This window comes from Galleria mellonella, unplaced genomic scaffold, assembly GCF_026898425.1.
Source record: "Galleria mellonella isolate WM207_F2 unplaced genomic scaffold, CSIRO_AGI_GalMel_v1 utg139, whole genome shotgun sequence".
Lineage (NCBI taxonomy): Eukaryota > Metazoa > Arthropoda > Insecta > Lepidoptera > Pyralidae > Galleria > Galleria mellonella.
Window position 1 is genome coordinate 9,606,196 of NW_026441995.1, and position 14,166 is coordinate 9,620,361.

Below are 14,166 nucleotides of genomic sequence, written 5' to 3' on the forward strand. Positions count from 1 at the left end.
TTAAAGGCAAGCAACGTTAGAAGCTTAGGAAAACTAGGTGCCCTAAAAACATTTGATTTCTAAGGGTAACACTCTCGCATGGCTCTTGCCATTTCTAAATTAGTTGTTATAATGTTACAAAAGTCTTTACAGCAAAACCGTTCCACACGAGCTTGAAAATATCATGAGTAATGCTGTTTTAGATAATCATCAGTTTTTTTATTAAAAACTAGCGATCCGGCCCGGATTCGCACGGGTATAAGTAGCAAGTTACTCGCTGATAATGTATATGAAAGAAACTTTAAAATCAATTTAGTTTTTAAGTTTATCCGCTATAAATAAATTAAATTTATCCTTTTAAAACAATTATATACATATTAATATATGTATTAAAAACTTTACATATGAAGCCTTTATATATATATATATATATATATATATATATTAAGTAAGCTCTCTCAAATCTGTGTAGGAGTAAAAAAATGCAAATACTTGTCGTTGCGACATCTATTTAAACAAGAATATCGTCACGTGATGACCGGGCATAACCTCATATAATCGCATTTGATACCGGTCGAGTGGCGTGAATATTGGATAAAAGTCCTCACGCCAATTATGTGGTGACTCTTAGTGTGGCAACGAGGCTTGCGAAAACTTACCCGAGCGAGGGGAATAACGATTACCTAATCGCTCACAATACCGCCTATGCCGGTTAGTTAAATATGTGATACTGATACAAGGTACTTACTGGTGTTTTGTGTCATATTTCGTATAATTTACAGATAAATTATTAAACACACTTTACAACTTATTAAAGGGCAGGTTTGTCTTAATCTAGACATGCATCGTTACGTGGTACCCAGTGTATGATATTAGAGACCGCAATAAAAATTATTTCCACCTATTGTTGTCATAACTTTATTAGTTTTTGACAACAAGAGTGAACGCAGCGTAAAGTTGAAGGAAAAAAGACCATAAAATTAACGATACAAATACTACAAGAGGTTATTACACACTATAAGTTTCTGACTGGTAGCGTGATGAGACCGAGATATTAAGTTCCTTAAAATATCGCTGAGCGTGTCATACTTGTGAATGGGTGCCGCTTGTGGAGACTGGTTTGCATATGTTTGCTTATTTATTTTCCATTTAATAATACATATAAATAGAACTTAATGCTAATTATAGTCACAGTACCCATACAAAGGTCAACTTATTGTGCACATAATAATTTAAAAAGAGTAACTGTGGAGTTTCTTGCAGTTTTTCCCCAGCAAATAACAACATTCTGAACCCAGTAGTAGAGTCATAACAAAATAACTATTTAAAAAAGACTGTAAATGAGTCTATTCGGAAAAAGATTATTTCTGTTCTATTCTATTAATTTGAATTCATAGTAAAACTATTGAAAGACGTGTTAAAAATTTGACGATTCGTTTATCTCTCTACCTTTTTATATAGTTTATGCTCTCTCTACAACTAAAGCTATATAATCAAAGAATACGAAGTGTACGGTGTACAAAATCCGATTATATTTTATTTTTATAGAAGTAGAAAAAAGAAAAGAAGAAAATTTTTATAGTATTGTTCGATAAACAGCACATCTATGGCTATTAACATTATTAACAACATTTGTAATTAACTTTTATTATACTCATTATTTTTATAATATATATATTTCATAGGTTGCAGTTGGTGAAGGTTTTCGACGTGTATGAGCAGACATGACCTTGTTTATGAAGATTTTTTATCTGGAGTCATTAAACCCAACTACCTGCGATTATGTCTGCATTAAAGTTGAAGTCGTTATCGGTCAAACTCAGTCATCTCATCATTAATGCATGATCAAAAAGAAAAAAACGCTATGAAGGAAATAGCACATAAGTGACCAATCAACTGTTACTACGTTCGGTATTATTTTAGTTATGTGGTTATTATAGTTCAGTTGTTAAAAAATTCTGACTATGCACTTGATTACTAATAATAAGCTACATATTCGCATCAATTGACATTAAATTGATAATGAAAATATTTGAGTTAGGTGTACTGTTTAGGTACTTTAGAGTCATAGCATTATTATTATTTGGTTATTTGATTACAATAATTTCAATTCTGTTACAATAAAAAAATAATAATTAAAAAGAATTTTAATAGAAAAATCAGTGATATGGATTTTCGTAAGATACGCCTAGTTCAGTAAAATGTTTATATTTATCTGTAATTGGATTTACACTCTTCGATTTTGTAGATTCTCTTGCGTCGTTAATGTCACGGGAGGCATCTGTTTAAATTGCGAGCAAAAAGTTGACTTCTGTTTATTATGAATGCACCTGTGCCGAAGATAAGGTATAACAAATATCTGAGGAGTGTTTTGTTTGCTTCTGATTTGAAGTGATCTTTCACTGGCTGCCATGGTGAGTGGTATAGTTAGCAGTTAGGGGGCTCAGAAGTCGGTTACAGTATTGTTAGTGTAGCGAGATTGTTATAAGTAAAAAAAGACAGCAGAACGAGTCAGGAAAGATGACATCTTTACATAATCTTAATTATTGTTTTAATTAAATAAAAACTATTTGTATTAAATATATTTTCTTTAATTATTCTTTAACAAATAATGTACAATGTGATTTTTTTTTAAGTAAAATGATGTCTGTACTGTTGTTAGCAATAAAGAAGTCAAATTTTAGAATGGTTTTAGTGATGTACATCGCTAAAGCCACACGTTGCTCGTGTAGTTATAAATAACGACATGTACAAACTAGTTTTTTACAATACTATCCTTAATCGACTCAACGGCGAAACGTAATGGGCTTTGTATATAATACTTTCTCACGGCAACAATGACCATACGTTAATGGCAGACATGACACTTAACTATAGAAGTTGCTTTGATGACACGCCTATCTTCATACTCTTAATCGAGGTGTCAACAGTAATTACATAACACGACACGCTGTATTGAAGTGATTGCTTTAAATTTACATTGACAACACGTTAGAAACGTTTACACAGGCTTAGCACGCACTGTGGTTAATCACAGATGGTTTTCATTTTCGAGTAGTTGCCAAGTAAAAAATTTACTATATTTAGACACGAAACATATACAGGCAAATGTAAAACTTCCTTCTACTTTTAAAGTCACAAAAAATCAGGTATCAAACAATTAAATAACAAATTTTGAACAGATTTGATCCATAGAGTTTCAGATAATTATAATTTGCAAATTCCATAGATATGCAACTCAGTATAATACAGGAAACGTAGTTATTATATAGTTGCCTTATAGGTAAGATTTGTATCAAATTTGTAAAGAAAAAGTCAATAATCCGCAGCTAAAACCGTGATGAAAAGCTAGTATTTTATAAAAATACAAGATTATCAATTTTACACTCCGAAATCAGAGTTACACTTCCGTCTTTTGTTCATTTTTTACACTTTTTATTGCCATGTAGTTCTTAATTAACCTATCGATAATAGTTTAAGATAGGTTGATTGGCCTCTAATTACTTCCTAACATGTATGCCGTAGTCATGACCTCTAGTGAGCCGCATGACGGCACGTAACATGGGCCGGGTCTTGTATCCGGATTTGTAATGAATGTTTTAGTGTATTCGCCAAATGTCTTTACGTATTTTACAATTTTTTAAGAGAAAAATTTTCGTATAAATACTAGGTTACCAATTCATGTATATTTTTGTACCTATGTAATATGATTATGTCGCCAATTCTTCTTCTTTCTCTTTGCGATAGAGTATACTCCTGTATTGGTATACTATATTTATATACTGTATTAATATACTAATACAGGGAGGAAAGGGGTTGCTAGTAATGGGATCAAATAGCCCCATTACTAGCAATGTATCCTGTCAGGTCGACCTCCACGTGGTTCCCTCTGGAAACCATCGTGAACAATTCTTGTTGAATTCGTCACGATGGGCTAACTGGCCTGCTTCATCCTCACCTATTATCCTTCATTGGTGCCCCGCCGGTGTATACCGATAGCTCGGGTGGGATTACCATTCCATTATCACCCATTAAAAAAAATATATATATATATATATATATATATATATATATATATATATATATATATATATATATATATATATATATATATATATATATATATATATATATATATATATATATATATATCCTAATACAATATATACTTTAGTTTAAGGCTTATACACGTGTACAATACGTATAATATTATATAACACACGGAATAATTAGATTTATAAAATAAAAAACAGTCTCTTTATGATGTTTAGGTAGAGATTTTATGAGACGTTGAGGTGAGATTAAAATCTAAAAACGACCTATACTCGTAGAAGTGTATTTTTAACAGATGAGACTGTCAATGGCTGTTTTTATTTAATATTATGTAAGTAATTATGACAGTGCAAAATGTAAAAAAAAATGTGTATAAGCTAATTGTGCGATAATAAATATTTTCTTCAAGTTCCGATTATTAAAATTCACGTATACGTTGTAAATATTATTAAATTTGAAGTACAAATTATATACTTTATTATTTATTTTTTTATCAACAATCAACCCAAAGTGAAAATGATGATAATACTTTTGATTATCTGTTAATTAATTTTCTTTTGTTTAAGTAATATTTGTTGATTTTATTACTATTTTATTAATATATTTTATACATTGTTTTATATATATATATATATATATATATATATATATATATATATATATATATATATATATATATATATAATTTTATATTTTATTATTATATCTATAAAAAAATGATAGCTATTTTCCGTGGCTATGACCATGCGGAACCTATTATCCTACATTCCTGTGATAATTTTGGATATTTGAGCAGCGTTTACTTGTGTTACATAACAGTAACCTTTTATCATCATCATTTCAGCTGTTATCTGTCCATAGCCTTTTATGTTTTATGGATTATCATGTAATTATTTTTTTAATTTTACCCTAATTGAAAGGTAAAATTAAAAGAAACTATTAAAAAAAAAACAGAACAAAAGGATCAATGATGTAAAGTAACAAAGCGTGAGTATGAGCTAATATTGTGTAATTTTAAAGGAAGGAAGAAAATTTGTATTACTCAGTTATTATGTCGTAATGATGTGCTTGCGCTCTTACCTAATGGTCAGTAAGGCAACCGTAATATTTGCTTCTGAAATTTAACGTTACCTTACATGATTTTATTTGCATGTGTAATGTAATGTAATGAATATAAAAAAAAAATTACTACACTTTTAAAACTCACTTTTGTTTAGATATTCTGGAAATTTAGAATTAAGTAATTGTAATTGTAATGTTAGATAATTAATAAGAGAATATTCCTTCTTAAAAGTCAACAATACATTTGCGATTCCTCTGACGTTACAGGTGCCTATAGGACGCAGTAATCACTTCAATCATCAATCTGGTGAGCTGCATACTCGTTTGCTGTCTGTATTATATAAAAAAATGTTGATTTTCATACTATATTTCTCATATTTTTATATTAATTACTAAAATCTTGTATGTTGCTTGAATTATGATGGTTTTTTCAATTTCATATTTACCTGTTAGCTTCAGATATTTATTATTTCCAGATTTAGATTTTATTATTTATTATACCTACTCTATGACTATCAGAAATCCTATAATATACCCACCCTAAATCTATGCATTCTTTATAGCACAGATAAAGAAGTTTGACTTACGTACTACACGTATTTAATAACTAGGTCACTAGGTAGAAGGTAACTCTCTTTTTTCCTTCACATATCCTTTTAGGTAAACTTTAAATTTTAAATATATACCTACATTTCATGACAGAAATATCTTGACATCCATTAAGGAGGTCACTTGATTGTAATTCAAACGTCAAACACCAATCGGGCAAGTCTAATTACTAATTCTGCATTGTTTCCACATGAATACTTATTTGTCGAGAGCTTATTAACGAAATATAGTGGAATTGTCGAACGAAAGTGAATCCGCCCGCGGCAGCTGGAAGAAATCGAAAACACGGTTACGCAAGCAGAAGTTGAAGGCTGGGGGTCCCCGGTTGCGTAAAATTGCGTTGTCCGCAAACGGGACCATCATACTCATGTTGTACGTACATACTCGCGTAGATTATGCAATATTTGTATAAATACATGCCGGTGTATTTTGCCTGAAATTTTAGTTAATATTGTGTCGCGTTAAGTTACCTAACATCCGGTGGCTACTTAATGAACGTAACATGACTTCGAATTTATCAAAAAAAGTCGCTTCATTTACAATGGAAGATTAAGCGTTCAATTTATCTGTTCCCCGATTATGTGTTGTATGTGCGAGTATATCAAATAATAATATATGAAAGCAATATATAATCCTGGATATTATTAATATATATTTTTTAACAGATGAGTGCTTTCAAAATAGAATTTGTATAGAAAACGAAGCGATGTTCTAAATATAAAGTCGTTAAACGTCTAGTGCAATGATTTCTCTTCGGGCTATATGTTCTAGAAACTCATAGGATATAATTCGTTGTTGTAGATCAAACTCTAGTAGTTACAAAACCCCTGCAAAATTGAGAGTCTATACGATATACATTTTGGGGATCATATCAGAAATTACATGATCTGGTTCTTTCATCACCATTTTAGTACTCGTATTAAACTATAAGAGGGGGATAAATTTACCCAAATTCCATTTATATTCCATTTATTTGCAAGAAACGTTTTACATTTTGTCTCTTCATAAGCACTGCTAAGTAGTGGAATATGTTTACAATTTTTAAACTTTCTAAATAATACAATATAAGACTTTTAGAAGTTGAAGTGCATATCTGACACATTTAATTATTGATATATGATAGTATAGAAGTATTATTTTTCATATATAATATACAACATTTTTCTATCTAAAACGTAGCTGCAGTTGCTCGCTAACAGTTAAAATTGCATCGAACGTCAATTGTTCGACGTAATCAAACATTTTGAATTAAATCCATTTTTGAACGTATGAAGGCTAATAGATACTAAACAATAATAGGTTTACGGCTTTCTAATCTTATTAAACCGCTTAAATTGAAGTCACGCATAATCCTATACAACGGTGGCATATAAATATTACATAACATACAAATTGACGCATAGACAATGGCGTCTGCGTGCCTCATGTTTCAATTGTGACCCGCATTCTTGGTTGGGGCAAAGTTACATCACTATTGCATTTGAACATGTGAATATCTCGACGATACAGGTTATAATTAGCACCTGTTTTTTATTATCTGTATGAATATTATCAGTTTTATATTCTCGGACTCTAATTTCAATTTGCTCGGTGAAATGTAAGGCAGCAGAGTGATAAATTCAACAAACAATTAATAATAATAGTTATCAAAACGTTTTTGACTACCATAATTGTTATTACAGTTGTGGTCATATTCAATATATCAGTTATTTGATGTCTACTATTACACATAGGCCTCTTTTTCAAAATGCCACAAAGAATGGTTTTGTGTTACCTGAATAATGGGTGTAACATACTGCTATCTACGTAAATTAAATACATTTTTAGGTAGATAAATTACAAAATAAATTTTACTTTTTTGGATAACAGAAACATTTCAGAAATGGTGTTTATGTAATAATGTTTATTGCATTATTGATAATATTAACACATTTCTATTTTTATTTATTTTTTCTAAGAAGAAAACTAAGTTTAGTTGTTCTAGCACTTGCTTGTCTTTTTAGGTAGTAACCAGCTATTATATAATAACATTTTTAGTTTGTGATATTTAGAAATTATCTACATGTCTACCTTGTTAGTACATAGCAATTTATTACACCTTGATATTATTCCAGTTTTGTAAATTGCTATAACGAATTAGATATTGTTGACAAAATTTCAGAAATCAGATCCTTCGTCATATATATAGATTTATGTATTAATTTACTTGCTTGTACAATATAAAAAAACAAATTAACTAACTTGAACTAGTTGTTTTGTATCTCGTAATTGTGTTTATTATAATGTATACTATATTTCTGTAAGTATAAAAAATATAGTATGTTAGGCATATAAATATTTTTAAGAAAATCTCTAAGTATGTTCTTTTTATGTAAATTTAAATCAAATGTGATGTTCTCTAAGAAATTTATACTAAAAACGCTAATGATTTAGCAATTACTTCTTCTAATCTAGTAAATACTATCACTTAATTATAGTCTACATATTTTTTCGATATTATATTTTTTATTACAATCTGCTAAATCTCTTTGAAAAGATTAAATAAAAAATAAATGAGAATAAATAATAATAAATATCACTGTACTGGATTTGAGTATTTTAAATCGTGACTTCAAAATAACTGCATACTAATGTTTATAGTGTAGATTTATTCAAAACAAATTCAGGCAATTAATGTTATTGTCAGCAGTTTACAAGCAACATTGTGGTATTTATTCAGGTGAGTCACGCAAAACTCTACGATCAGTATAGTAAATAATTATAATTATACTATACTATTTTGTGTACATTATAATTATAGTAAGCAATTTTAACGATATGTATGTACATAAATCATGATAAAGTATGTTGTAAGCGCTTTTTGACTCGAGCTCGTTGATGTCTTTTAACTGATAGCACCTCGGAGCGATGGCGACGGATTGTGGAGACGTGAAGATAAAACTGTACGTGCTTTTTCTAAACTATTTACTTGTTTTAAGGTTTCAAAAGTTACCTATTGTTAGAATACTTACTTCTTTTTGTATTAAATCTTTCGAAAAATAGCATCTTTTATATTAATTTTGCTAAGAATACTCCTTTTGCATCACATTTTTCGGAAAATAGCATTTTTTATATTATTTTTCTTAATTGTGTAATTTATTTTTCACATAAACTTCTTGTAGGAACTCCAAATTGAAATTTAGATTGAGTCAATCAGGCTTTATTTGCGCACACTAATGATCCGGTCCGGTTTTGCAGGGTATTTTTATAACACGGGATAAACGAGCATGCGGCTCACCTGATGGTAAGTGACTAGACTAGTCTAGTATGTAGATAGAATTTTAGAATATAAAATATAGCATACATTATTCTATGAAAATGTAGCATTCTACAGGTGAAAGAGATGTTAAAATCGTTTATTTAGTTTTTGAGTTTATTCATTACAAACAAACAATCACATAATATAATTTTATACAAATAATTTAGGGCTAAAAATGTCATACAAAATACATGTAGTATATTCAATTTAAATTCATATCTGTTTTCAGTTGCTATGCAAAATGTTTATTTTATAGTCATAAACTCAACGTTTCGCTTCATACATTTTTATTATGTAATCAACACAATAATATTGGAGTCGTTATTAGTTTAGCTAATATATATATAGCAAATATATTGTTTAAATATTATTATGAATAATTTATTTATTTATTTTGCATACATTAAAATGTTTATACACATTAAAATATTCGGTCTATAAATTAAATATTAATTAATTTGCAGATATTTTTAGAAATCTGATAAATAAGATTAGAAGTTTTTAAATGGATTGAAATACATATAATATAGATGATAAGCAGATTCTATAAAAGCAAAAAAGGTATGACATAGTTATCCTAACTACCTTATTATTGTGAAAGTAAACTGATTTGTTTATTTGTAAACTTCTAAACTGCTTAATCAATCATTATGAAATTTGGTATACACGTATTACATGGGATAGAGAAGGACATAAGTTATTTTTATCCCGCTTATTGAATATATCTTAGTCCAGTGGACGAGGTCAGGTGTAAGAGCTAGTCATAAATATGAAGAGCAATATTCTAAGATATGTATTCTAATATTGATACTAGTAACTTGAAATAAAGGATTGATATTATTTAGCTAGAAATGTAAAACTTTTTAAATAACTTTACACTTAGGTTATTTATGTAATGAATACCATGATATCATTCCTATAGTATATTTTGTTGTGAAATATTATTTTGTAAGAAGCGTGTTAGTTTAGTCAAACAGAAATTTGAGTATAACTAAACGGTACCATTCGTGGGTTTACTTTAAATGTTTACAACACGTAACCTGCGACATAACTGCTGTTGAAAACGCTTATAGCAAATAACTTCCGCGTATTAAATTCGGTTACCGGAGTCAACAAAGAATCTTATTTAAGTTAAAATTAATTGGACCTCATGAATGTTTTCCGGTGTCGGCTTGTAATAATTGTTCGAGCATTGTTAGTTTGTTTGTTTTAATTTTTTTTTTATTTTATATTTCATATAGAGAAAATTTATACGTAAAAAATACACAGCGGGATTTTATCAAATAGGGACTAATATTAATGTACTTGTATGTAACATTATTATATTTATAAAGAGAAAAGATTTGATTTTTTGTATGTTTGTTTGTAATGGATAATCTCAAAAACTACTAAACCAATTTTTAAAATTCTTTCACCTGCAAAAAATAATATTATCGGCAAGTTGTTAGTTACTGATAATGTCAGGTTATATATTATTAAAAAAAATAGAGATGCCTACAAAAATTACAATAATGTAACACGAAATATATAAAAAATACCTATTAAAGCGAATATAAAATATTAATTTATATTTCTATCTATGCAAATCTGCGAATGGCGAGGTGAATCGCTAGTTTCAAATGGAGAAATCATGTCTAGCCATTGTATTGATTGGATTGGATGATTGTTTATATTTGATGGTATTATTTTATTTATTATTTTTTTATTATCATTATAAAAACACATATGTCGTTATATTGAAGTCCTATTACATTTTAGTATTTACTTTACATGAATTATTATAATTACTATTGATTGAAATTATTTATTTTAACTTTATTGACCATTAAAATGTGGTATAAAAGGTGAACTTAATGCTATAGGCATTCTCTACCAGCCAATCTTTAGGATGTGCAGAGATACTCGGTGGCGGTTTATAAAAATAAAATTATTTGTATTTTAGAATAAGATAATAGATGGTAATTACACATATACAAACATTCATAAAATAAATATACATACTAATATAGTATTACTACATATACATATATTACTATATTATTATAGTTTTAGTATCATTTTCCAATGTCAAACCAAACAAATCAAAGAATATCCTAATCGTATTTATATATCTTTTGTGTTGTGTCAAATTTTAATATAAAAATAAATAGACATTTACTATTTATATAACAATATTAACTATTGATAAATATGCAAAGTATTTTGAACTAGTTATTCAATACGAAAAGGATATGACGACATATTAGTTGAATGATATTAAAATTGGCACCGTTCAAGGATAAGAATATGAATAGTGTAACGATTGGGTCGTGAAGATAGTACACTACTAGTTTGCGATATTCGTTATGAGATTCTAGCTATGCAACTGAGTTTATTTATTTATTTAAATAACTTTATTGACCAAAAGAAAATATGGTATAAAAGGCGGACTTAATGCTATTAGTATTCTCTACCAGTCATTTTAATTGAATTCATATTATGTAGTTCCTTTATATTTGTACAAAATCTCTTTTTAGTAATGGTATATTGTAAAACTGATGATTATTGTAGTATAGTGGTTAACATACCACTTTATTGTCAAATGGTTGCGAGTTGGATTCCCGTTCAATACAAATATTTGGATTCAGGAGCAATATATTTGAATACGTCTATTATAGTATTATACATGAGCAGTGTAATTATATTATGAAGGATATGTTTCGTAGTGGCAAAAAGAGAGTACTTTGGATGCTATAGTAAGTTTTATGTTCAAATTTATTTAAAAATCATTACTATACCTGCTTTTAATGTACTATTAAACATTTTATATATTTAATAATGTAAACATTTAATTTATATGTAATTAAACCGTATCTGTATGCACATCACGAAGAATTTAGAGGACGGATTTTAATGAATTTTGGTGTAAATAACTCAGTATCAACGTCAACAATAGGATATATTTTACTGCAATCGCAGACAATATAATACTATACTAGTAAAATGTGTCATTCCCACGGGAAAATATAAGATATTGCGCGCACAGACAGTAGCAAATAAAAATGATTATAATTGTAATTGATGTTGAGTATGAGGCACTATATATAATAATATGATTGAAAATATATTTGTATTTAAAATGAGAACATATTTTTGTATTGAATTAACTACGTTGAAAGGTTGCACCAGTTTTAAATACTAATTTGCATATGTATATTACATCGAGTTTGCTCAAATTTGGGCACGAGGAATAGCTGTGACATTAGGTACAAAAATCTTTACTTATATATTGTAAATATGAAAGTGTCTTTATTATCTGAACGTTTCAACCTATCGTCATAAAATTTAGTATATTTCATAAAGAAGGACATAGGTTATTTTTTATTTACGGCCAAATAATGTCCCCGTCACGCTTATTTAGCCTTGAGCACAGCTAGACTTAGAAAAATATCTCAAGATTTTATTTGTAATAATTGTATTGAAATTACCAAATTCAAAGGACATATATTTTTTTATTCAACTGAGTTATTTTGTTATAAAACTTTTTTACTTTATATAAAAATAAAGGCTCTCCTGAAAAGCTTTGATCCAACCTCGACATAGTTTTCGAATACGACTTTAATATTTGTATTTCAGTTAACACGATGTTGCCTTGGAGGTACGACTGCGGTCACAAGCCAAACTGTCAAACGTATATTGGAACAATGGCCATGAGGTGCGAAAGTTGACACGGGACAACGTGCGAGTCCATTCAATTACCTTTTTGTGAATGTATTTAGTAAAAAAACATAGCTGCTAGTTAAAGACTAAACGTTTATTAACAATCACCTATTCGCATGTTTAGTTATGTACCTATTTAGATATACTTAACTTTATTATAAGATTTCTTTAATTATTTTTTAACTACTTTTTATTTATTTTTCAAGACAAACAAGTTTTAAAGATGCTCATGTATTCATTTTTGTTAGGTATGCATTTGTATTAGAAGTTACTGGAAATGTATCGACGTTTCGTTGTTATTTTTATATTATATAAAATAATGAATTGAACAAGAACTAAACCAGATTAGATATTTTGTAGTATAATATCAAACTATGATATACTGGTACAATTAAAATATTTCTTAATTTACAAATTTACAGAAATAATATATTTAATTTTTTTTAATAATTCCCTAAAATTTTCACTTAGTAAAATATAAAGTATGCTCAAGTGATATGTTTATAATAGTTTATTAGAATTTCTTTAAACTGGTTATATTCATAAACTCTATTGGCATTGCCCTATAATTATAGTCGAGAGGAACTGTGCTGTTGATTCAAAACTGCAAGGACTTGAGACATATTCTCGTACATATTGTAAATCGAATTTATTATATCCTTGACCTGTACCTATATAATATAATGACGTCAAAAGTTAGGGTATTTGGGGTTATAATATATTTATTATAAGTATGACTGTATAAATATTGTAGAACTTACGTCCTCCTGGTTCCCATTTTGGCACCGTTCGATAACAGACAACAAAACAAAACCACTATTTTTCCAATAAAACGTTCGATTGTCCATACGTTTGAAAAACGCGTTCGAAACCGAGCCGTGTGGCTGACGCGCGCCCGTCGCCTCGAGCGGCCTGCTTCTGCTGCAACCACGACCGTGGCTGGGAGGCTGCGAGTTGCGAGCTGCGACCGACTCGACACCCGACCCGTCAGTGCTCGCGAGAGAGAAAGTTGCCAAGTTATCAAACTCCGTGGTTACGTTCGATGATGACGCTATCTTCCCCGCCGACGACGATTGCGTATTCGATGACAAAATTTAATTCGCGCGTCCCCGCGACAATTTACGCGCTACTGACACGGTGAACACACTACCTACTTTTGCCAGTTTGTTGTTTATTTGCTTTATTTTTAGTTGTATGGATGTTGAGGAAGTAAAGTATGCACGCGAGGAATTGATTCGAGATGAATGGCGTTCAGTCGCAACACGATTTCATTTTATATGCTAAAACAGTTGGTTTGATTGTGGACGAGTGACGTTATGATGTTGTATATTACGGAGTTTGATCATTTATGCAGCTATACTGGTTAGCTTTTTCGGTTTCATCTTTATAAAAAGTTTCCTAATTAGGTTCTGTGCAAATTTTGAGAAATCTCTTCAAAATGTTCACTAACGTTAAATTAGAAATGG

At 29.2% G+C, this 14,166-nt stretch overlaps 1 protein-coding gene across 1 annotated transcript in view; it reads right to left on the bottom strand.

The window, feature by feature from the left end:
- LOC113522388 (uncharacterized) overlaps positions 1–13,934 on the bottom strand; it is a 58,897-nt gene extending 44,963 nt beyond the window's left edge. Inside the window, exon 1 of the mRNA XM_052903425.1 lies at positions 13,462–13,934. Coding sequence (XP_052759385.1) covers positions 13,462–13,478 — 17 coding nt within the window. The 5' untranslated portion in view covers positions 13,479–13,934. The remainder of the gene's footprint in view (positions 1–13,461) is intronic.
- Positions 13,935–14,166: the final 232 nt, after the last annotated feature.